Raw genomic sequence first — 23,506 nt, forward strand, 5'->3', positions numbered from 1 at the left:
ATGCATTTCATTGTTTTTATTGCCTGAATAATAATAATAGGGGGTGGGGGGGGGGACCAGGATTTACATGTATTTCGGCATTTTTATTGCAGAAATAATAACTTTGTAAAAGTGCCAGGGGCGCTCCGGCAGACTGCAAACATGGGCCGGGGAACTAGGATCTGGCCTTTGACGTCAGAGGCCCAGGGTGTGGATAGATTGGAGCTGTGCTCTCTCCTAGATCCCCAGGGGCAGGCGTGCATAAATTAAAGTCTGGAGAAGCCGAGAGGCGATCGGGCGCCATCTGCCTGAGTGCCTTTAGCATTTTTACAAAGTTATTATTTCTCGCCATTCCTGTTTCTACAGAATGTTATAGAGATTCTATGGCATTACTTAAGAGAGCTGTGTCCACCAAAAGGCATCCCTGAAATTCTAATAAGTTTGTGTGGTGTCTTCATTTGGGAAATTATTATAGGCTGCTACAGAAAAAAAATTAACTTGAGAGGATTAATGCTAACTTACTGTTCATCTACAGGAGTGGAGTTAGGATTCAAAGAATTTTTATCCCAGTACTTTTTATCCCTGTTCATGAATGTGCACAATTGAAGAAATGCACGGCACGTCAGTATTTTTTTAACAGGAAGTAAACAATGCAACTTTCTGTTAAATGGCAGCAAGCTAAGATCTGAGGAAATTATACAGATAGGGAGTATATTGGAAAATTGCCTAACTTTTCATTACAAACAATATTAATTATTTCTTTAAAGTGGACAACCCCTTTTAAAGAGGACCTGTCGACACCAAATATGCCTCTGTAATCCTCTCCCCATACCCTTTGTATAAATGCCTTTTTGATGTGGCGCGGCCGCATCGCGGTGAGCCGGCAGCGATTACACAATATATGCGTGGCTGCCGGCTACTCTTTCAGATCCCCGCTGACAGGGGCCGCGGCGGGGGAGTGTCGGCCAGCCCCCTCATGAATAAAGCCTACTTCCAGTGCAGGGGATACGAGGATCCGACCTCTTATTTGGCAAGAGGTCGGATCTGTTAAAACCAACTTTCCCAACATAAATTTTAAAAAACTGGCATATATAGAAAGGGGCTGGGGAGAGGATTATGAGGGGCATATTTGGTGGGGGTCTTTTGGGGGGTGACAGGTCCTCTTTAAGATTGCCTTCTCAACTTTTTTTCATCTCTTTTTTATTGTATTTATATACACCTTGACCCTAGTCAGTGCTCCACCTTATTAACATCAAAGAAAAGGTAGAATTAAAATTGAATATAAAGGGGGACATTTTTCAGGGCTCATATGCCAGATAACTGTCATAAAAGCCCTCAAATAATCACAATTGTTAGCAAACCACCAGGGGGTGCGGCCGGCAGCGCAGTGGGATGTGATAACCCCTCGCTTACGTCCCCACTATAGTTAGTGACCTTTCAAGCTGAACGTTTGCAAATGGTGCAATTCTACTTCAGGTAGGTATAAATATCTGCTGCACAGATGGCGTATACATTTAGGGGACAGAGCTTCCATCCGGAGGGGCAGGAATTTTGTTGTACATCAGTGCATGCTAAATACCCGCCAACATCTCTGTAGTAAACACACTTGTTAACATGAACTTGTATGTTTGGGCAATCCAACTGTTCACATGTATGGAAAAGTTAAAGGAATTGTGTACAGAAGATCATATAATAAAGAATTCTGCAAGTAGTAAAAATGTGTCTGCTCATGAAGTGGGGGAACTGGTGGATTGATGTTTTTATAACTTCCATGTACTCTTCTGTTTTTTTTTTTTCTTGTAGCAACTAGAATTGGTGGAACCCAGTGGCTGGATACACGTGCCCCTAACAGATGCGCATAAAAGACCAATCCGAACTTTCATGATCCAGATAGCCGTTTTGGCAAACCATCAAAACGGAAGAGATACTCATATGCGACAGATAAAAGTGTTTACACCAGTGGAAGAAAGCTCTATAGGCAAATTTCCCCGATGCACAACTATTGATTTTATGATGCATCGTTTCATCAGGTGATCTAACCACGATCCAATAAATGCTTGGCATTGACATGATCCTATATGGACACTTTTATTATTTTTTTTCTTTTATTGTTATAGTAAAGTAGATTTTTATTCCGTTGCACCAAGATTTTATTAAGTTGCAAGCCATTTTATTCTAACAGGGAAAAGTTACCAATACCATTTTGTTCACTGTTCACCCGTTTATTTTAATTTTCATAGACTTTTTTTTCTTTTTAATGCTCACAGTTTTATTGGGGAGTAAAGTAGGACATGTTGTTCTCTTTTTCTAAATGAGTATCTTTAGAAGCTGTCTTCAAGGCAGAATGGGTGGACTCGATCTAAACGTTTTCAAACAATGAGAGTAGGCACATGTAGATATATATGTAGATCTGATTCACTTTAGTAGACTACACAGTTGAAGTTTTTCTATATATTAATTTTTGAGATTTTTTAAAAGTGTGTATGAGACCAATTTATTTTATATATATTTTTACTGATATGTAGAAATGGAAATGAAAAGCATTAGGCCCCTTTCAGACAATTGTTCCAATGAAGCCACAACTGGTTACACAGATCCGCTTTCATTCAGCCATGAAGAATCCAATTGGATTTAAAATCTGGTATCCATTGTTGGTTCTGGTATATTTATCACTATAGCAATGCATACAGTGCTATTGTAACCATCAATATTACCAAAAGGCCCAGAGGGAAACCACAGAACCTAGTATGAACTAAGACTTCCATGAACATATTTATTTCCATCTCATTTGTTTATGGAGACTTGCACTTTTTTTGACCCACAATCAGTTGTCTACCGCAATCCTTCTTCCCTATCCTACTCGATACTTTTGGTTTAGATTGCACATTTGCTTTATGTCCTGCTTTATGTTTGTCTCAAATGCAGAAGATATTTTTTAACCTCTTCATACTATGTTGTGCCAAACATGATATGCTGTCTGATGTGTAACTACGATTTTTTTTTATTTATGTTTCTAGTTCGACATTTAAATATGTTCAATAAATATCAGCGATTCATTTCTGGACCCTGTTTTTTCCATAGAATTTTACCAATAAACCATAGTTCACAATAAACTTAATATACATGTGTTATTTCTTATGTCAAACCTTTTATCTCTTTTTTGATGAATACAGAAGTTGATAATAGTAAATTTTGTTACAGGCGGTCCCCTACTTTAGAACACCTGACTTACATACAACCCCTAGTTACAAACGGACCTCTGAATGTTGGGAATTTACTGTACTTTAGCCTTAGACTATAATAAACAGCTATAACAGTTATCACTGGTGTCTACAATGAAGCTTTATTGTTAATCCTGGTTCTAATGACAATCCAATATTTTTAATATCCAATTGTCACAGAGACCAAAAAAAAATTTGGCTGGGGTTACAATGATAAAGTATCCAGTTCCGACTTACATACAAATTCAACTTAAGAACAAACCTACAGACCCTATCTTGTATGTAACCCGGGGACTGCCTGTATATGCAATATTGAGTAAAATATTTTTTTTCACTGCTTATTTCTCCTGTAGTGAGCAGTATATCTGAAAGCCTTTTCAAGTACCTACACTTCAGATAATGGCAGGAAGCCTAATTATTTCCTCCTTGCATACACAGAGATTGTTCCATTTGGTAATTCAGCTCTGAAAGGAGGAAATGGGTCTGTTCAGTGATTCAGTTACATTATTAGCACATTGGAAGTTGATACGTTTTCTATCAGTTTGAGTACAAAGGGAAATCTGATTTATGCACAATGCTTAAAGCAGAAAGGAAGCAAGCGAAAGTGAATCTGAAATCTATGGAGACACAACTGTCTTCAAGTCTCTCCATTGAGGAATTATTTACTCTCAAAGATAGAGTGAATATTTATAGAAATATTGGAAAGAAACAGAGATCAAGAAAAGGAATGAATTCATCAGGCACACAGATGATTACCTTCAAGATCAAAGAAGATAAAGAGGTTCCTCAGCTTCGAATTCGCAACCACAGAGGGGTAATTTTTTAGGTTAAATGGAAAACTGGGAAGAAGACCAGCCGAGGGGGACAATGCAACAGGTAACCCTGATCCATTAGTAGTCAATATTTCCTCTCTATGCTTACAGGAAACCTACCACTATGGATCTACCTAGTAAGGTAAATCCGGTGGTAGGTGCATTTAACGTATGTAAGGATAGCCCTTCTTAGGGCTAATCCTTTACCCCCTCTATCTTTGCTAAACTTTAATCAGGGTAATATGCAAATTTTCTAAAGAGGCTACTGGGAAGTAGAGTAGCTGGAGCTGAGGCTACATGGCTGCTCCATGCCCTACTAGCCTCTTTGATCCTCCTACCCAGACATCTTCAGCGCCCAGCTACAAGGAGCTGCGTGCACTCGTCCACGAAGCTGGAGTTCTGCGCATGTACTTAACTTTTAATCTATGTCCGTGTGGACTCTTGTATGTGGGAGAAACGATCCATCATGTAAAGGAGAGAATCTCCAAACATAAATGATCTGATGCAACCAATAGCTCCTACCTTTACCTCAACAATTTTCAGAATCCACTGGTGATACTTTTGGCCGAAAGGGGCCTCAACAGAGAATATGAGGTTCAGAGCCAATGTGGATCACCAATCGATGTTTTTCATAAAGAATAACTATCAAGTATTGCTGACTGGAATACTGAATTATTGTTGTTGATGATGAAGAAGGGCTGGTACCTTACTCATGCACTGACCATTTCTGGGAAAGACTGGGATAGAAGAAGGATATAGAATTTTTATGAAAGTATATAATAAATTTTACTATTGCCCTTTAGACAATTCATTTATGTAAAAGTTTAGTTATGCTTTAATGTTTGTCTTTAACTTTACCTATCTCTGTCTTCATCTCCCGGAAGTCCCCCCCAATACATAAGCTGTTCCTGCAAAAATTGTAATCGTGAGGGCCTAAAGCTACTTGCAGACTAAAGTAATGAATCTTGTCTGTGAAAAACTGATGTTTTCGTCCTTTTATCGCAGCCTATTTTCATTGGTCTTGAATCCATGTTTCACAGATCCTCAGATCCTAAACTGATGGAACAATAAAATGGTTCTGACTAGGACATGCTCTACTGGATCTACAACATGGTCCTTTAAAATAGCAACCTTTGGCACTGATTCATTAAAAAGTATTGTGTAGCCGTGCCCTCTGTATAAAATGCTGATTTTCATGACTGTGTGCATTTGCTCTTAGACATATATCCTAGAGATTACCTTTGATGTGTATTTAGTAAATAAGCCTTGGTAAAAGATGAAGTTCTGTGAATTCATTTTTATATTTTACAAATTCATTTTCTAATAAAAATAAAATTTTTTATAATGACCAAAAAAGCAAAGTGATTACCGTATATACTCAAGTATAAGCTGAGTTTTTCAGCACAAAAATACTGCTTATACTTGAGTTAACAAAAAGAATAAAATCAAAACTCTCCTTTCCAGCATCCCTCACAGGTCTTCTCTTCTTCCATTGGCAGTGGCAGGTTGCGCAGCTATGACCTCAGCCATTGCTGACATAGTGTGCACCGGCGGGGCTGTGTGCACAGACCCGTCGCTGAGCTGAAGCAAGAAGAGGACCTGCCCGTGGTGTCGGAAACGTGAGTACTCTGTGCTGGGCAAACGGGGGCTGGCTATATACTAAAGGGGGTGGCTATATAATAAAGGGGGATGGTTGGCTATTTACTGGGAGGCTGTGACCAATGCATTTCCCACCCTCGGCTTATACTCGAGTCAATAGGTTTTCCTAGTTTATGATGGTAAAATTAGGTGCCTCCGGCTTATACTCAAGTATATACAGTAATACATTTCTGGACCCTGGTATTTTTCTATTTAATCTTACAATAAACAATAGTACACAAAAAAACATTATGTCCAACTTTTTAGCTCTTTTTTTCAATAATTTCCGAAAGTAATATAGTAGGTGATAATTGTAAATATTTTGAGTTCAAAATGGCCGATTTCCATGGCTGTGCATATCTGCCCTTAGATATAGATCCTACAGATTTACCCACCACTGTGCACTTGTAGAAAAGTGCAGCACTGGTGTCCTAACTGAAATCTGCTCCCTACTACCTGTAAAATTGCTCCCCAAACTTTTTCTGCCTTTGTCTATGTTGGCTCTGACCATCGCGGGGGACTTGAAATGGTGACAAGATCTGTAGTTTCCTATGCAGAAAGGGACTGCATTCTGGTAAGGACAGGAAGTGGAGATGGAGAGGGCTTCCTGTCTTCTCGGGCTGAGATTTGAAGAGACACTAAGCAATAAAAAAAAAAGTCTGGGTTCACTGGCAGCCTGGAGAAACATGACTCTTCTATTCAGAGTTGGCTCTGTCTACTCATTTGCATATCAGAAAAAATTGCTGTTATTTAGGTAAAGTGTCTCGGAAGCAGATAATTTTAGGTGAAATGGTGAAGACTTTTAACCCTTTACCAGAAGATATTACTTGGTGTGAGGGATAAAATTCAGGTTACAGGGTTTTTTTTTAATCATTCCGTTTATTGAATAGAAGTTGTGAGAAGTCAAAATAGTTTGACTTGGTACAAGTACAAAGCAGCCCTTAGTGCTCACAGGGAAACAAACTGAGCATAATACCTTAAGGTATAAAACAATTTGTGCATAATTGGTCATCAAGGAATGAATGGGGCGTATCCTAATTCAAGATGTCCGGACATAAGTCATTTGATGAGATACGCTATAAGAAGTGTTATACAGACGGTCCCCTACTTAAGAACACTCGACTTACATACGACCCCTAGTTACAAATGGACCACTGGATATTGGTAATTTATTGTACTTTAGCCCTAGGCTGCAATAAACAGCTGTAACAGTTATCACAGGTGTCTGATATTAAGCTTTATTGTTAATCCTGATTCTAAGGACAACCCAACATTTTTAAAATCCAATTGTCACAGAGACCAAAAAAGTTCTGGCTGGGATTACAATGATAAAATATACAGTTCCGACTTACATACAAACTCAACTTAAGAACAAACCTACAGACCCTATCTTTTATGTAACCCGGGGACTGCCTGTATATAGAAAGGAAAGAAGATACAGCAAAAGCGAACATCCAAGTGGTAATACGATTCTTAACAATCAAAACAAAGCATTTTTCGGGTAAGGAGACCAAAGGGTGTGTTGAGGGTATCAAATGGAGAAAGGGGGTAGGTGAGAGAAGGGAAATAAGAGGGGGGGGGGGGGAGTTGGGAGAGGGTTGTAAATGCATTGACTTGTCTGGGTCCAGTAAAGCCATCGTAATTATGTGAAGGAGGAATATGGGGAGTGTCTGAAGTCAAGCCAGGGCTCCTAGATTTCAATATGCTGTTAAGTTCTTCCATGTTGTGTAGTAATATGATTTATGCAAACAGGTCAGAGCTCGAGGGTATCCTACTGGGTATCCACAAACGTGGTATCGGTGCCCTTGATGTTATCAATAGAAAGTCCATTACTGAGCGTTTGGCTTTGTGTATTGCAAGTAAAAGGATGTTACGCTATAGGGTGGCCCGGGTCATTGTTCAATCTAAATTCTAGCAAGCAGTGTATTATATCTAGCACACAGAGCCAGAAGGGTTCAAAAGAACTTAATATGAAAAAGATGTTCTCTTAAATTTTTATGCAGTTGTAGCTGCTAATGTGTACTAGTCATCAGCTATCCATTACAAGGAAAATTGTTTCAAATTGTTTTTGCAGGTTTAACTGCATAAGCAACATCTGGAGCACCACCCAGAACATTTATCAGTAGTAACAAAATGTGGTTATCTGCCCAGGAAGATGTGTCTAATTTCATTTTTGAATAGACCTATATGTATTAAATGTCCAGAAGATGCCCCTGGTGATTCTAGTGGCGATGATATGGAAGCTGGAAGGCCACCTGTGTTGAGAAATCATGTATTCTCCTGCAGTTTGAGCCAAAACTGATATTTTATCTTCCCATTGGTCACTAACAACCTTGTAAAAAGAATGGAATGGGGCTGTTTGATTTATTTGTGACCATTGAACAAGCCATAAAACATTCTATTGAAAAACCACAAAATATGTATAAAAGAGGTTTTACAGCTGGAACAACTATGCTCCTTTCTTTTTTTCCCCCCAGTGGTACTTTTTAAGATCACGTTTATTGAAACTCTTATATTAATTTAGTTCCGAGTATTTTATGTCTTTTCCCGTAAGTTTCTTGAAGATTAACACAAGGCATATTACTTATTACATCACTTCAGTTGCAAGTCTAGTGATACTAGATTAAAACAGTTTTGGGAGTTGGGGGTAGAGGGTTATAGAGCCAACTTGGCACCGCCTCAGGGAACGTAACATTAAAGTTGAGGTTAAATGCTTTTGTTTCAAATCAACACTTTATAGCATATAACCCTTCTTTCACATTGATTTATTTGATGGAAATGAAGTTATGAGTCCTGCACAGCAGGGGCTCTTTTTGCCAAAATTGTGTGATTATGAACAACATTATTTAAGCAATCCCTTCTATTGGAGGCATACAATTTTACAGAAATCTGAGACATCAATTGTAAAGGAACTAAACTACAATATGAACGATGAAAACTAGAAATTTAGTTGTCCTCGTTTGTAAGGGTCAGTGGGGGATTAAGGTTGCCCACTTTAATGTTATCACTTTACCTCATGTTTTTTGTAATGTTTGTGTAATGTTTGGGGGACAGGATACTTGGTAATTTACCAATATACATCAATAACATTTTCTCTGCTTTCTTCAAATGTAAAGTAAATCCCTTTCTTTCAAAAATGGTCAACAGCTGCCAATTCGTGTCCATAAAATGGTCATAGATGGAGGGTCATGTGATCTCTACCTGTCCATGATTAATCTACCTAGCATTCACAAATACAAGCTGAAAGGACGATTAGTCATGTACAGTTAGGACCCTCCATATGCGGCCTTTTTCTGGACAGGAATGGCAGCTGATGCGATTTCTGAACAAGGGGCTTACTTTACATATCAAGAAAGCCAAGCAGAACTTTTAATAGATATATATTGGTAAATTACCTAAGATCCTGCCCCCACTTACAGATTACAAACAACTTGAGGTAAAATGGCCAACCCCTGTATTTCGCGGTTTAGTGCGAACAACCTACCAATCAGAAGAAAATTGTCTCTCTGACCTGTTTTATGACATCAAACGTAGTAGTACATCACGGGAGGCAGTGACTTGCATCTATTACGTCCAGCTTCTGGAACCGGCTCGTGACGCTTACTGGCTATAACACACTGATTTGTTTTCCTCCATACTGTAAAGAATTATTATATTTTCATTAATAAGCTAGTCATGGCCGTACCCGCGATTCGTACCCGTGCCCTTCCATGTGGTGCAGAAACCCCCCAGCCCGGACTTACTTCTCCAATGATCCTGCTTCCCGACTAGGCCACGCGCTTACTCGCTCACTAGGGCTCGCACATTGGCTCTCCTAGCCTTAAAGGGCCAGCGTCCTCCTGATTGGTACTGGCTAATCCAGCTCGCCCTTATAATCTGGCACCTCCCTTCCTGCCTTGCCGGATCTTCAGCAATGTTTCCTGTAAGTGAAAGACCTATCTTCTGTGCCTAAAGGAACTTCTGTGGTTTCCGTACCAAGCTTTCCTAAGCTGTTCCTGAACTGGCGTGAGATAGTCTCCAGAATTCCCAGACACTCCTGAGTCTCCAGCGTTCCCAGACGCTCCTGAGTCTCCGGTGTTCCCAGACGCTCCCATGTCCTGTGTGTTTCCAGCTCTCCCCCGTGGGCCAGTCCGTTCCTGTCTACCTGTGTCGTGGGCCAGCTGCTGCTTCAAAGCCGTACTCCTGCTGTCATGCCCAGGTTTGGACTGTGGCCTGCATCGCCTCCTGTTCCCTGTTACCCTGGCTGCCACCGCGGGCCTAGTCTCATCCGTGGAACAACCTGGTGGCACCCTGCCGCAGCAAGACCATCTGCTTTGCGGCGGGCTCTGATGAAGATCAGGTGCCACTTAGACTCCGGTCCTGGGTGTCAGCTAGTACCTTCATCATCTCTTCCTCCTGGTACTCCCTAGTACCCTCTGTGACAGCGACTCTACCAAGAATTCTCATCAGCTTCTGGCTGATTTTTCCACCATGGTTGTCCAGCGGACTCAACTCATTGCCTTCCAGGGAGAGCAACTGGACAGAGTTGCCTCCCTGCTTCAACAGCTGCTTCACTCCCAGCAACTGCAGGCTCTGCTTTCCCTAAAACATCTCCAGCCTGCTGTCTCGCCTCGACAACTGTTTGACTCCCAGCTGTTTCAAGTCCGGCTTCCACGTCTGCCTCGCTTGGCTCCGGTGTTCCAAAGGCCTGCCGCCGTGCCTCCACAGCTTCCAAGCTCTACTCTGGTTTTCCAAGAACCACACCAGCCGGCTGCCATGCTTCCACCACTTCCTAGTTCTCCTCTGGCTTTCCAGAAGCCACTCCAGTCTCCGGCTTTCCAGAAGCCACTCCAGTCTCTGGCTTTCCTTAAGCCACTCCAGCCTCCGGCTTTCCAGAAGCCACTCCAGCCTCCGGCTTTCCAGAAGCCACTCCAGCCTCCGGCTTTCCAGAAGCCACTCCAGCCTCCAGCTTACCAAGAGCCATTCCAGCCTCTGGCCGTACGACTTGCAGAGTTAACAGAGTTCTACTCACGGCCAAAGGACGTTCCAGACGTCCCCAGGATTTCCTCAGCCTATCTCATTCCAGTTCCAAGCACCTTGTTAGGGTTTGTCCTGTATTTTCTCCTTTGTCGAGAAGATGCCAACACCTTCGGGTCTTGGGAGTGACCTACAGTGCTGTCCTTACTGTGTCTACTATAATGACAGTTCCTGCTCTCCTCGTCAGGTGTCCCATCACCAAGAAGAAGTGGAGGAGGTGGAAGAAGAATGGAAGAGGGGGGGGGGTATTGTCATGGCCACGCCCGCGATACAAGGTACGGATCGCGGGTAGACCCTTCCATGTGGCGCGGCAACCTTCCAGCCCGGACTCACCTCTCCAATGCTCCTGTTTCCTGACTAGGGAGCGCACGTCAGCCCTCCTAGCCTTAAAGGGCCAGTGTCCCCCTGATTGGCGCTGGCTAATCCGGCTCACCCCTTATAATCTGGCACCTCCCTTCCTGCCTTGCCGGATCTTCAGCACTGTTTCCTATAAGTGAAAGCCCTATCTTCTGTACCTAAAGGAACTTCCGTGGTTTCCGTACCAAGCTTCTTGAAGCTGTTCCTGAACTGGCGTGAGATAGTCTCCGGAGTTCCCAGATGCTCCTGTGGTGTCTCCGGAGTTCCCAGATGCTCCTGTGGTGTCTCCGGAGTTCCCAGATGCTCCTGTGGTGTCTCCGGAGTTCCCAGATGCTCCTGTGGTGTCTCCGGAGTTCCCAGATGCTCCTGTGGTGTCTCCGGAGTTCCCAGATGCTCCTGTGGTGTCTCCGGAGTTCCCAGACGCTCCTGTGTCCTCTGTATCTCTAGAATTCCCAGACACTCCCGTGTCCTGTGTGTCTCCAGCGTTCCAGATGCTCCTGGTGGCTCCTGTGTTCCCAGCGGCCTCCAAGCCACCAGCTCTCCTCCGTGGGCCAGTCCATTCCTGTCTGCCTGTGTCGTGTGCCAGCTCCTGCTTCCAAGCCGTACTCCTGCTGTCACCCCCAGGCTCGGACTGTGGCCTGCATCGACTCCTGTTCCCTGTTACCCTGGCTGCCAATTTATGGGGTTCTGTATTCCCCAAATTTTAATTATTTTTTGTTGCTAAAGTAGATATCAAGAAATCCGTGTCAACTCCACATAGTTGATGGAGTGATTTTTTCTCAAAGTCCAGGATGTCAGTTTTTGCGGTTCTGTATTCCCCATATCTGTATTGCCCAAATTGTCATTGTGCCACTCTCTGGCCTCATACTGCTGCTGCCGCCCACCTACACACACTGTGATTGTGCCACTCTCTGACCTCCTGCTGCTGCCGCCACCTCCATACTTTGGCTTACCATGTTGCTGCCAGCTCCAGAATTTGTCATTGTGCCACTTTCTGACCTCATGATGCTGCCGCCACCTCCACAGGACCATAATTGTAATTAGACACTTAAAATCTTGTGTATAGTTTGTTGCAAAGGAGGGCATCGTTTTTTACATTTCTTATTAATCTCCTCCCTAGCCAGACACGTTTTATAGACATAGGCTATATTCACACTGCCGTTGCCTGCCCGTACCGTAGCGGGCAACGGCAGTGCACGGGGAGAGGAGGAGGAGGTGACCGCAGCTCACCCCCGTCCCTCTCCATAGGAAGTAATGGCGCACGGCGCCGTACTACGGGTAAAGATAGGACAGGTCCTATCTTTTTCCCAGGTGCGGAGCAGTACGGTGCCGCATGTGTGTATGTATTATCATGTCTTTTTTCTTGTGATACATGTTCAGTTTTTCCTATCCTGGCAGGCGCAAATTTGGGCTTTTTGTTGCAAATGTCTCAAATCCACATGGACACAAGACATGTGAGGGGGTTATATGCAGGAGTGGACATTACTCTAAACTTTGGATATGAGGCCATGGCCTGCATTTTTAATCACTCTAACAGTTGAGAAGAGGAGATTTGCCTAATTACATTGCTCTTAAATAAGAAATGTGTAACATATGTGTTAACACTGCATTAACGCATGCGTTTTGTAAACTCCATGTTCAAAGCAATGTAACAAGGCAAATCTGCCCTTAAGTGTTGTGATACGTTTGAAAACCCATGTGTTAACTCCACATTTGTCCTCATCACCCTTAGAAGTTCATTTCAATAAAATGTAAATGCAAAAAAGGCTTATGTGCAAAATTTTAAATGTGAAATAATTCAAATTTACATTTTACAGTAAAAACAGGGTCCATGAATAAAAGATCCTTCCTTTGCATCTGCCCTCGACCAGGTGAAGATTTGTGCCGAAAAAGTCGCAAAAATAAGCAGAAAAAGTCATGCTTACATGAAAAGTTGCACGGAATATCTGGGAAATAAAGATACTTAAGGCACACTGCACAAGGTGCAGACCATGGCGTACTTGAGAAATGACAGCAAAAGTTGCAGTGAAAAGTCGCAAAAACTACAAAAGTCGCTAAAATGAGACAATTAAGCTAGCAGAAATAAAGATACATGTCTTGAAGAACATACACAGAGCAGAAGTCCAACTATGAAAATTTGCAGATGTTGGACTCCCCAACATCTGAATGATGCTTGTTCTGGAGGGAATGATCAGTGAGACACCTGCCTACAGTAATCCAACAATGAGCAAATGTAGAAGAAGCATTGAAACATAAGGAAAGTGTCTAAGAGACCTTGTCTTTCCTCAAAGAAAAGTGTTACCAACTTACCAACATATTCATTGGACGTACAATATTAGTACTTGCACCCCATGCTTTACAGTTGTTATTTTGCTACCATGGCAATGTTTGCTCATCATATATGACTTCCTAATCTTTGGCAGCTGTGAATGGAGCAATGGAGAAGATGATTAAAGGAGCCTTGGCTCCTACACGTGGAACATATTTACTGACAGACGGAAGTGGTTTCAAGTAGGAAACATGGAAAAGGTCAGTTGGACAAGATACATTTCAAGTATTTTTCCTGTGCAATAACATTTTTCTCAGATTAATTAAAAATAGGACTTGTAATTTCCTCTCTTATTGTTCATTAGCTACAAAGGCTTTCATTAATTTCCTCCATTTAGCAAAGTATAGAAAACATTAGTAAAATTTTGTTATATAACAACAATAATATAAATAGAGTGGGGGGATGTATCAATGTAGTTAAAGGGGTATTCTCATCTGGGCATTCACATTCAGTTTGATAAATCTGCCATATATAAACATTTCTTCAATTAGATGTTATTAAAAAAAATGTTCCTGTGTGAAGATAATTTCTCAGAAACGTAGTCATTTTGTCCCTTAGAAACGAGATCAGCTTCCTCGGATACGGCCACGTCTGCTGGAGGGATTGCACAAAGAAACAAATTGATTTTGTATATGAAATGTCCGGGATTTACTACATGTCCAACAGGCGTCCTGTGGTAATGAATGCTGAATCCAGGAGGTCAGACAAGACTCAATAGCTCATGTCCGGCCACCGCTGCCAATTGAAGAAATGTTTATAAATGGAAGATTAGTGAAACTGAATGTGAATGCCCAGGCGAGAATACCCCTTTAAGTCAGTTTTCTGTCATACAAATATTGCATTTGTTGAATTGCACCATTTTTGTAACTTAAAGGACACCTGTCATCAGGTCTGTGTCACTAGTCATGTCACTACTACCTGTTGGAGCAGCTCACAAGGATCCCATCCCAGCCTTTATCTAGTTATTTCATACATTATTCATTGTAAAATCATCTATTTTTTATCATGTAAATGAGGCTGGTCACATGGTCAGAGGCAGTGATGTCACCCCTGTTACCCCTCCCCTCTCCTCCCCCTGCTCATGTCTGTGTGTAATGTATAGTAAAGTATTGCTGGTATCTGTGCTGCATCTGCTGACATGCTGCATCCTCCTAATATACAGGTGAGAGACACAGACATCATCTACACATGAATCTGACATGTTCTGCTGTAACATGGCTGCCTGGAGCTGTTGTATCTCTCCTATACACACACACATGCACACACAGGCTGCAGGGGGCGTGGCCACCAGCACCAGGAAGCACATCATTATACAGCCTCACACCATTATACAGGCTGTCAGTCAAGCACTGGGGGTGTGGATGTGCCTCCCACTCATGAATAGAGTGGACAGCTTGAATATGCTAATGCTTCATTGGACATTTCACAGGTCATTTGCATACAGCTTTAGGACCTCATTGCTTAGGTTTACAGCCATGTAGAGGGACAATAAAGGGATAGAGGCAATGCTCTCTAATGGCAGTTTATGAAAATATATTTAGTTTAGGGGGGTTATTTTGCATGACGGGTTCTCTTTAAGCTTAAGCAGGGGTCACATCTGGCACTGCAGGATTTGAGTCCCTGGTGGTGTAGTGTGTTACTGACTGTAACCTTGTTATGTGCATCCTCGGTTTCTGCAGGTCATTCACTAGGTCCCCCCATGTGGTTCTGGGATAATCGTTCACTGTACTTGTGAACATTATGACCCCACTGGGTGAGATCTTTCGTGGAGCCCCTGACCGAAGGAGATTATTAGTGTTCTTGTATGTCTTCCATTTTCTAATTATTGCTCCCACAGTTGATTTCTCCACACCAAGCTGCTTCCCTATAGCAGAATTAGTCTTCCCAGTCTGGTGCAGGTCTACAATTTTGTTTCTATTGTCCTGTGACAGCATTTTGGTCTTCACCATAGTGGAGTTTGGAGTGTGAGTGTTTGAGGTTGTGGACAGGACTCTTTCATACTGATAACATGAGCCATTACTACAAGTAATGAGTGAAGGACAGAGGAGTCATTACTTCAATAATGAGTGGAGGAGAGGGGAGCCTCTTAAAGAAGTTACAATTCTGTGAGAGACAGAAATCTTGCTTGTTTGTAGGTGACCAAATAATTATTTTACACCATAATTTATAAATAAATTCTTTACAAATCAGCCAATGTCATTTTCTGGATTTGTCTATCATACTTGAGTTCTACCTATGATGCCAGTTACCGGCCTCTTTCATCTTTTTAAGTGGGAGAACTTGCACAATTGGTGGCTGACTAAATACCTTTTTCCCCTCTGTAGATTGGGCTCCATTCTTGAACCAGCCTCTTGAGAAAAGAGATCTTCTACTCCATCACCTAATTTCTGAAGTTCTTTGAGTCCAATGTTGCTGAGCAGGCGGCTGGGGAGTGGGTTACTGAACCTGAAACTAATAGATACTTTTGTAAGCCCACATAGATTCTAGGTCACAATCAACCAAGGCTGCTGTTGGTTAAATGTCGGTGCAGCACAAAGCTCATTGGACCCTTGACCAAGAGCACCCAACTTTCTCTCTATGGCTGCTGAGAATTGCAAATCCAGTATATTTACTATTGGTCTGCACACTTTTCCTTTGTCCGACTTCTTTTAAGAACCTTATAGAATGGTCCATTAGAAACATGTCAGAAAAAAAATAAGGCTTTCCAAAAAAACTTGTTACCATCTGTAGTCCCGCCCATACAGGCGGTTGGCCCTTAGGTGCCTGAGGACTGATCGAACATGAACCTGATGGGATTTGAGGTTAGCAGGGAACACCAGGAAATCATCCAGGTAGACTACGACACAGGTATATAGCAGGTCTCTGGAAATGTTGTTAACAAACTCCTGGAATACGGCTGGTACATTACGGCATGATGAGATACTCAAAGCGTATCTTCCATTCGTCACCTTCATGGATGCAGGTGAGATCATACACCCCATATAGGTCTAATTTGGTGAAGACCTTGGCTCCACGTAGGTGGTCGAAGGGTTCCGTGATCAGAGGCAGTGGGTAGCGGTTCTTTGCAGTGATTTTGTTAAGTCCACGTTAATCTATGCATGGACAGAGTGAACCATCCTTCTTGGCCACGAAGAAGAACCCAGCAGGGGGAGAGGACTTGCATATGAACCCCTGTTGAAGATACTTCACATTGGCTGACATAGCCGCAGTTTCAGGCACTGAAAGTGGGTACACCTGACCCCATGGAGGAGGCAAAAGTTCTATAGGGCAGTCGTAGGGTCGGTGGGGGGGTAGAGTCTCCACTTGCTTCTCCCAGAAGATATCAGCAAAGTCCATACAAAAAAGCAGGGAGACCTACCAGGGGCTTGGAGGAGACTGGAGAAGTCACGATGGGTACAGGATGAAGTGACACCAGACAGTGTAACTGGCATTCAGGTCCCCAAAGAAGAACTTCCCCAGTCTGCCAGTTGAGGACAGGAGCGTGGCGCTGCAACCATGGAATCAGTTAAAATTCAATTTTTATTATAGTACATTGGAAAATAGGAGCCAAGCAAGGCAGACGACTATCCTGATCTGTGTATGTTCTAGGTGCTGGTTCTCCAAACGCTCTGAAAACCGGACATCAATCTGAGTGGCCAGAGTGATGAGGTTGTTTCGAGAAGACAGAATGTCTTTGATTGGACCAGACAGTCTTTTTTTATAGGTGGCGGACAAGGCCGCTTCATTCCTAGAGAGCTCAGGAGCAACAGTGCGGAATTGAACCACATAATGGCCAACTTACAAGTCCCCTTGATGTAAATTTAACAGGGCGGTCTCAGCAGAAGATGCCAGGGCTGGCTCCTCGAAGACAGACCTAAAATCAGCGAGGAACGCAGTGATGTTGGCAGTGATTGGGTCGTTCCTTTCCCAGAGAGGGATGGCCCATACCAGGGCTTTCCCAGAGAGTAGACTGACCACGAATGCCACCTTAGACCTTTCTGTGGTGAACTATGTATGCTGCTCGATGTGCAGTGAGCACTGGGTAATAATGCCCCTGCACAACTTGGCGTCTCCGTCATACTTAGAATGCATAGATAAACACAGTCTGGGTTCTGCTGAAGACGCAGCAGAGGTAGGTGCCGCAGGAACTGGTTGCTGCTGCTATGTAACCAATAACTTCTGCATGGCAATGGTAAGCTGGTTTAGCTGCTGGGCATGCATGTAGATCTGCTGGGACTGCTGAGCCACGATGGTGGTGAGGTCAGCTACTTCAGGGAGAGGTACCTTGGTGGGAACCATGGCCGGATCTTACTGTCAGGATCAGTGGTGGTGGATCCACTGAATCGCCACGAGCAATGAAGTAAGCCGACACCTGGGAGTGGAGTCTAAGTGGCACCCGGTATTCACCAGAGCCCACCGCAAAGCAAGTTGGACCTCTGCAGGCGCGACATGCTCGCTGTGGTGGCCAAGGCGAGGTACAGAGATGGCAGACAGAGTCAGAATCGAAGTCAGGCAGGAGGTCAGGACTGGCGGCACAAGTTGGGAATGTAGAAGAAGGTCAAGGCAGGCAGCGGAGAATCGAGGTCAGGAAACAAAGAGGAGGTCACAATGGATAAATTTCAAGATTCTCAACGCTTTCTCCAAGGCAACTGGGCACAAAGATTCAGCAGGAGTCATAGGAAGAGGCAGGGTATATAGCAGATCAGCGGCCGGCCAGCGTGAATTACCGGCTGCGGTGGCCCTTTTTTCACAAAGCCGACGTACACGCGTCCTAGGGGGCGGGGACACACGCCGGACCACAGGCGCCGTTGCTGAAGCGGGGATGGGTGAGCACACCTGCAACTTGATTACCTAATAATGCGAATATTTATCCCTGTTTTGTGCTTATAGGAAAAGCAGGTCCATTATATTGCTTTCATTGGCCTTTTGTATCTTTTCTATGTAGGATATAAAAAGTAATTGCAATAATTGTAAATATTTCCTTTTTTTCAATGTGTAACTAATGACATCATACACAAGTTTATAATAAGTTTCTTATGAGCAGAAAATTATTGAAATCTGCCAGAAATGGAAACAAAACATAATAAGAATTTGAAAGAAAGTGGAAAACTTAAAGTCCAGATTGTGAAAAATTACTCAGAGAAAAACAAGGCGGAACCATAGCACAATGCGTAATTGTGAGTTACATTAAACATGCAACAAAGATGAATGACAGCGCCAGCTAAATACGTGGAAACATAAAAGACAATTCTGTGCTACGTTTGATTTTCCAAAATGAAACATACAGAGTTCTTCAGGATGGGCAGGGTAGAACTAATCACAATATGGATGATAATGGTAACTATGTTATTAACATTTATACAACATATGGTAACAATGTTAGAAAACACAATGGGGCTCATTTACTAAGGGTCTGCGGTCCGCACTATCGTTGGAATACCCGCCGATTTTCGATGTGCTCCGCATTTAGAAAGGGTTTTTGGTGCACGCGATCGGATTTTGGCGCATCTTCCTCTCGGTGCTTGGGGGGCGGGCCGACAGATTCGGACTACGCACGGGATTTAACAAAGCAATTTGTGTCGCAAGACATGCACTTACAAGCACCAAGAGGAAGATGGTGAACTCCGGCGGACCATGCAGGAACTCGGGCGCACAATCTTCATGAATCGCGGCAGATGTGGATTCCGGCAGACAACGCACCTCGGGGATCGTACAGGGACCAGGTTGTCCTCTGGCCAGTTGTCCTCAAACCAAGTGTCAGTTTGGTCAAAGTTTGGTCTCAGTATCATTTTAGTTTAATTGCTATCCAACCTCAGTTTTTGTAGTCCTAATGTCATCTGAGTTGTGTCAGATTTTTACATCCAATTTCCACATCTCTGAGCTACGTCATTGAAACACATGCATGAAAAACTGATCGCACTAGGATGGCACCTGAGTGCCATCTGTCGCTTACACTCACTGACTTCATTGGGCGGGTTTCATGCACAACGCAGACCAGAGTCGCCTATGCTGCGTTCCACCTTCTCTTAGCAAGGGGTTCTTTTGTTCCTCGCAACACCATATGAGTAGCACAGTTGGTCACGGTGGCCACATTCCTATCTGGTGTTGTCTGCCCTTGTTCATGCAGATTTAACAAGATCTCGCACCCTCTGATATGCTTGATCACGGTAATCATGTCTGTTGTTCGCATACATGAAGAAATGGTTTCTGGATACTCATCTGTGTTGGTACTCTTCGTAACTGTTATTATTAAAAAAAACTGCAAAAAAGCCAGGTACAAATAGAAGTTTCACTGTCAATGCAAATGTGATGTAATGTATATCCACAGGGTGGCAGTGTAGGAGAGCCAGGGCCTTTAAAGACAGCGTAATATTCCATTGCTTTGGGCGAACATCTGAATTATTGATATTAGTGATATACATTATACACAAATACAAGGGGAGTTGAAAGAAAAAACTCCATAACATGAGTGGAAGCTGCAGGTTTTATAGCAAGCCTGTTTTCATCCGTCCATTGGGATATTTCCTGAGAACAGAAAACAAGTTAAAATAAAAAAAACCTATTAAATGGTGTTAAGAGTAAACGGCTTAAAATGTCCTAAGTATAAAATATCGAACCATCTGCCAAATTCGCTAAACTTACTAGTAGATTGTAGCAATATTTATGTGGTCTGACCACCAATGAAGTGGATAGTTTGGAAAAGAGAAATTGCTTATGTAATGAGCAGCCAGGGAGGTTATTATTATTGATATTATCTGTAGTGCAAATGTACAAAGGTTCATGAAAATAAAATGTTAACATAATAAAAGAAAGGGACCATTGAGAGCCTGCAGTCACAGATGTCACAGCATAAGTTCTAGTTAACCCTGTAAAACGTGATTGGAAACAACAAGTAGGTATTACAGAAATAAGAGGTTTAAACATGATTGATCATCAAACTTCTATATATGGAATTTTCTATGTCCATGTTCACACAAGTTCTTCAGATGTGTAGAAAAGCTTCATAAACTTCTGACTTACTTGCATATTTGTGAGCACAATATACTTGGTTTCAATTAATTTGGTTTGCACTATGTGTTCTGTTAAAATCCACTACAGATGAAGAGCAGTATCATTGGGTCAAATAGTTCATTTTGAGTTATAGCTGAAAATAGTTTTACGCTCATCCTGTAACATCTATTTGCTTTGATGTGCTTAAATGTGGAATGTTAGAACTTATTACAGTGTTGCTATAAAATTTTCACAAAATTCAAGTGCTAAGGCCATGATGTTAATTTGAAGGGACTCTCCCATTCTTCCCTCTTTAAAGCGTAACTGTAAAGTTTTTTTTAGCACAGCTGGAGAGAGGCTTTGACAACAATTCCAACGATACCTGTATCATGCTGCTGGCTTCTTCCTTTACCTAGATATATCTGGTATATTTAACATAATTTGTTATTAAATCAGATTCAGCTATTCCTGAAGTGGGCGAGACATCAGCTCTAGGCATTGAAGCCGGAACAGGACAGCCTGTTTGTAACTGGTCGATCTGAAACATGTAAAGAGTCACATACTGAGTGACATCACTCAAGGTCCTCTAGTCCTCTACGACTGATACCCCCAACAAGCTTCCTGCCGCCTCTAGCTGTTCTATATGGTTTCCTATGGTTATCAGAAAGCATTTCAAATGGAGATTAATCGGGAGGGGGAGGTAAAACCTCTGCTAGCAGCTAAGCACCTGCAGATAGCTAATTAAAGTATATTAGAGAATGGTTTATTTTTGCTTAGTGCAGAGTTAGGCAAAACTTTCTATACTTTACAATTATACTTTAATCATCTTACGAATACATCCCAGATCTCCAGGTAGTAATCAGTAGCATCAGATATACAGATGAAAAGATAAAATACATATACAGATGGGTAGGTCACAAAATAGGTCAATGGCAGAAAGGCAGCCTGAGCCAAACAAACACTAAGTATTAGAAAAGCTTTAAACAAAACAGACCATGAAGAATCTTCATGAGGATCAAAAGTAGATCTGATCGCAGATTAATTCTGCCTGACTCTGCCATAATCTGTAATTTAATAATCCTGGAACCTAACCTAACTTGTTAAAAAACGTTATTTTCGTAAAATATGCCCCACTAGCCTTTACAGTTAGTTTACATATTAATAAAAGTTTTTTAAAAAGTTTTTAACAAGTTAGGTTAGGTTCCAGGATGATTAAATTACAGATAAGGGCAGTGGCAGGCAGGAGGAATCTACCATCAGATCTACTTATCATGGAATCCTCATAGTAGGTTTTTTGTTGAAGCTAAAGTCAAGCGCAAACCCTGGTACAAATGGGTTGCAGAGTAGACTCAGAAACATGGGAAAGAAAAACTTACCTAAAGTTTAGATAACTTCTGTAGGGTTCATAAGAACTCAAATACAGTATGTGTCCTGTGGTGATGTTATCAGCCCATGCTTGTCACATCTCCAGGCCTCTCAAACATGGTTCATATATAAGCAGAACCAAGACATGTTGATATTGTCATCTCATTCTTATTCATTTGAAAACACAAACTTAGCCCACCTGCATACAAACATTGCCTGTGTTAGTTGTTTATCTGTTGTTTCAATGGCTAGCACATGGCCCTAAGTATTTCATTGGACTTACACACATGGTAATGTTTTCCATGAACCTGTGTGGGAGCTGACCTGTGCCTTAGCTGCAAAACTCAAAGCAAGTCTTATTCCGGCCGGCATCATCAATGGCGTGTGAGGAGAGGAGGACAAGCTTTGGTGAGTATGTAGCAACCCTATTTTTTGGATATTCAGCTTGGGTATTTGCTATGCGGATGGCAGTGAAAAATTATTGTTGATCTGGTTATTGTTGAGGGGTAATGGTTAGGAAGACAATATTCCTTTTACTCAGTGTGCTTGGCTTACTGGTGGAAGATGTCCTTTAACCCCTTAAAGGGAACCTGTCACCAGGAGAGCCATTTTTAGCACTCCCCCAGTCCCCACAGAGCATAGTACATACACTGCCAAAGTGTTTTTGTATAAAAAATTGGTTTTACAGAAAAAAAGATATGTTATATTGTACCTTTCATTAGCATGTGCTGTGTGACTAGGCAGTTGCCTTTTGGGAGGGGCTGGAAAGGAGCAGTTCCCCCCCACCCTTGGGGAACAGCTTCTCCATGTGACCTTTTCAAATATATGAAAACACCCATCACTTGGCTTAGCGACGCCCCCTGCTACTCTAAAGCCAATCCCGAGTGTGGGGAGTTATTCATATATTTAAAAAGATCACATGTTTCCTGTGGGGACCGGGGGACTGCTAAAAATGGGTCTCCTGGTGACAGGCTCCCTTTAAGGACGCAGGGTTTTTTCCGCTCATTTCTCGCTCTCCACCTTCAAAAATCCATAACTTTTTCATTTTTACGTGTACAGACCTGTGTGAGGGCTTATTTTGTGCGTAACAAATTTTACTTTCCCGTAATGTTATTTATTTTAACATGGCGTATACTGCGAAGCTGAAAAAAAATTCCAAATGTGGAAAAATTGTGGACTTTGACTGTGCACTCCAAATAACACCTCAGCTTTATTCTTTGGTTCGGTGCGATCGCGGTGATACCAAATTTATATAGGTTTTATTGTGTTTTAATACATTTTCAAAAATTAAACGAATGTGTACAAAAAAGAAAAAAAAAATTTTGCCATCTTCTGAAGCTAATAACTTTTTCATACTTTGGCGCACGGAGCTGTGTGAGGTGTCATTTTTTGCAAAACGAGCCGACATTTGCATTGCTACCATTTTGAGGTCTGTGCGACATTTTGATCATTTTTAATTCCATTTTTTGCATTCCATTTGATGTAAAAAGGTGTAAAAGTCACATTTCGGACATTTGAGCTCCATTTCCCGTCTCGGAGGTCACCGCCGGCCGTAACCGTTTTAATATTTTGATAGATCGGGCATTTTGGGACGCGGCGATACCTAATGTGTCTGTGATTTTTACTGTTTATTATGTTTTATATCAGTTCTACCGAAAGGGGGGTGATTTGAATTTTTAATATTTTATAATTTTTTTTTTATTTTTTAAACTTTTTTTTTTCTTTTTTTTTCGCTAATTCTTAGACCATCTAGGGTACATTAACCCTAGATGGTCAGGTCGTTCCTACCATATACTGCAATACTTCTGTATTGCAATATA

General features: G+C 42.1%; 1 protein-coding gene across 9 annotated transcripts in view; it reads left to right on the plus strand.

The window, feature by feature from the left end:
• ANAPC10 (anaphase promoting complex subunit 10) overlaps nt 1–23,506 on the plus strand; it is a 77,342-nt gene that overhangs the window by 40,990 nt on the left and 12,846 nt on the right. For 8 of the 9 annotated variants that reach the window (XM_072121893.1, XM_072121903.1, XM_072121933.1 and 5 more), the window contains exon 6: nt 1,783–3,092. The exons of the other annotated variant lie outside the window; for it this stretch is intronic. In XM_072121893.1, the coding sequence (XP_071977994.1) occupies nt 1,783–2,013 (231 nt within the window). In that variant the 3' untranslated portion in view covers nt 2,014–3,092. Of the gene's footprint in view, nt 1–1,782; nt 3,093–23,506 lie in introns of those variants that run through there. 9 annotated transcript variants of the gene reach the window in all.

Source organism: Engystomops pustulosus, chromosome 1, assembly GCF_040894005.1.
Source record: "Engystomops pustulosus chromosome 1, aEngPut4.maternal, whole genome shotgun sequence".
Taxonomy (NCBI): Eukaryota; Metazoa; Chordata; class Amphibia; order Anura; family Leptodactylidae; genus Engystomops; species Engystomops pustulosus.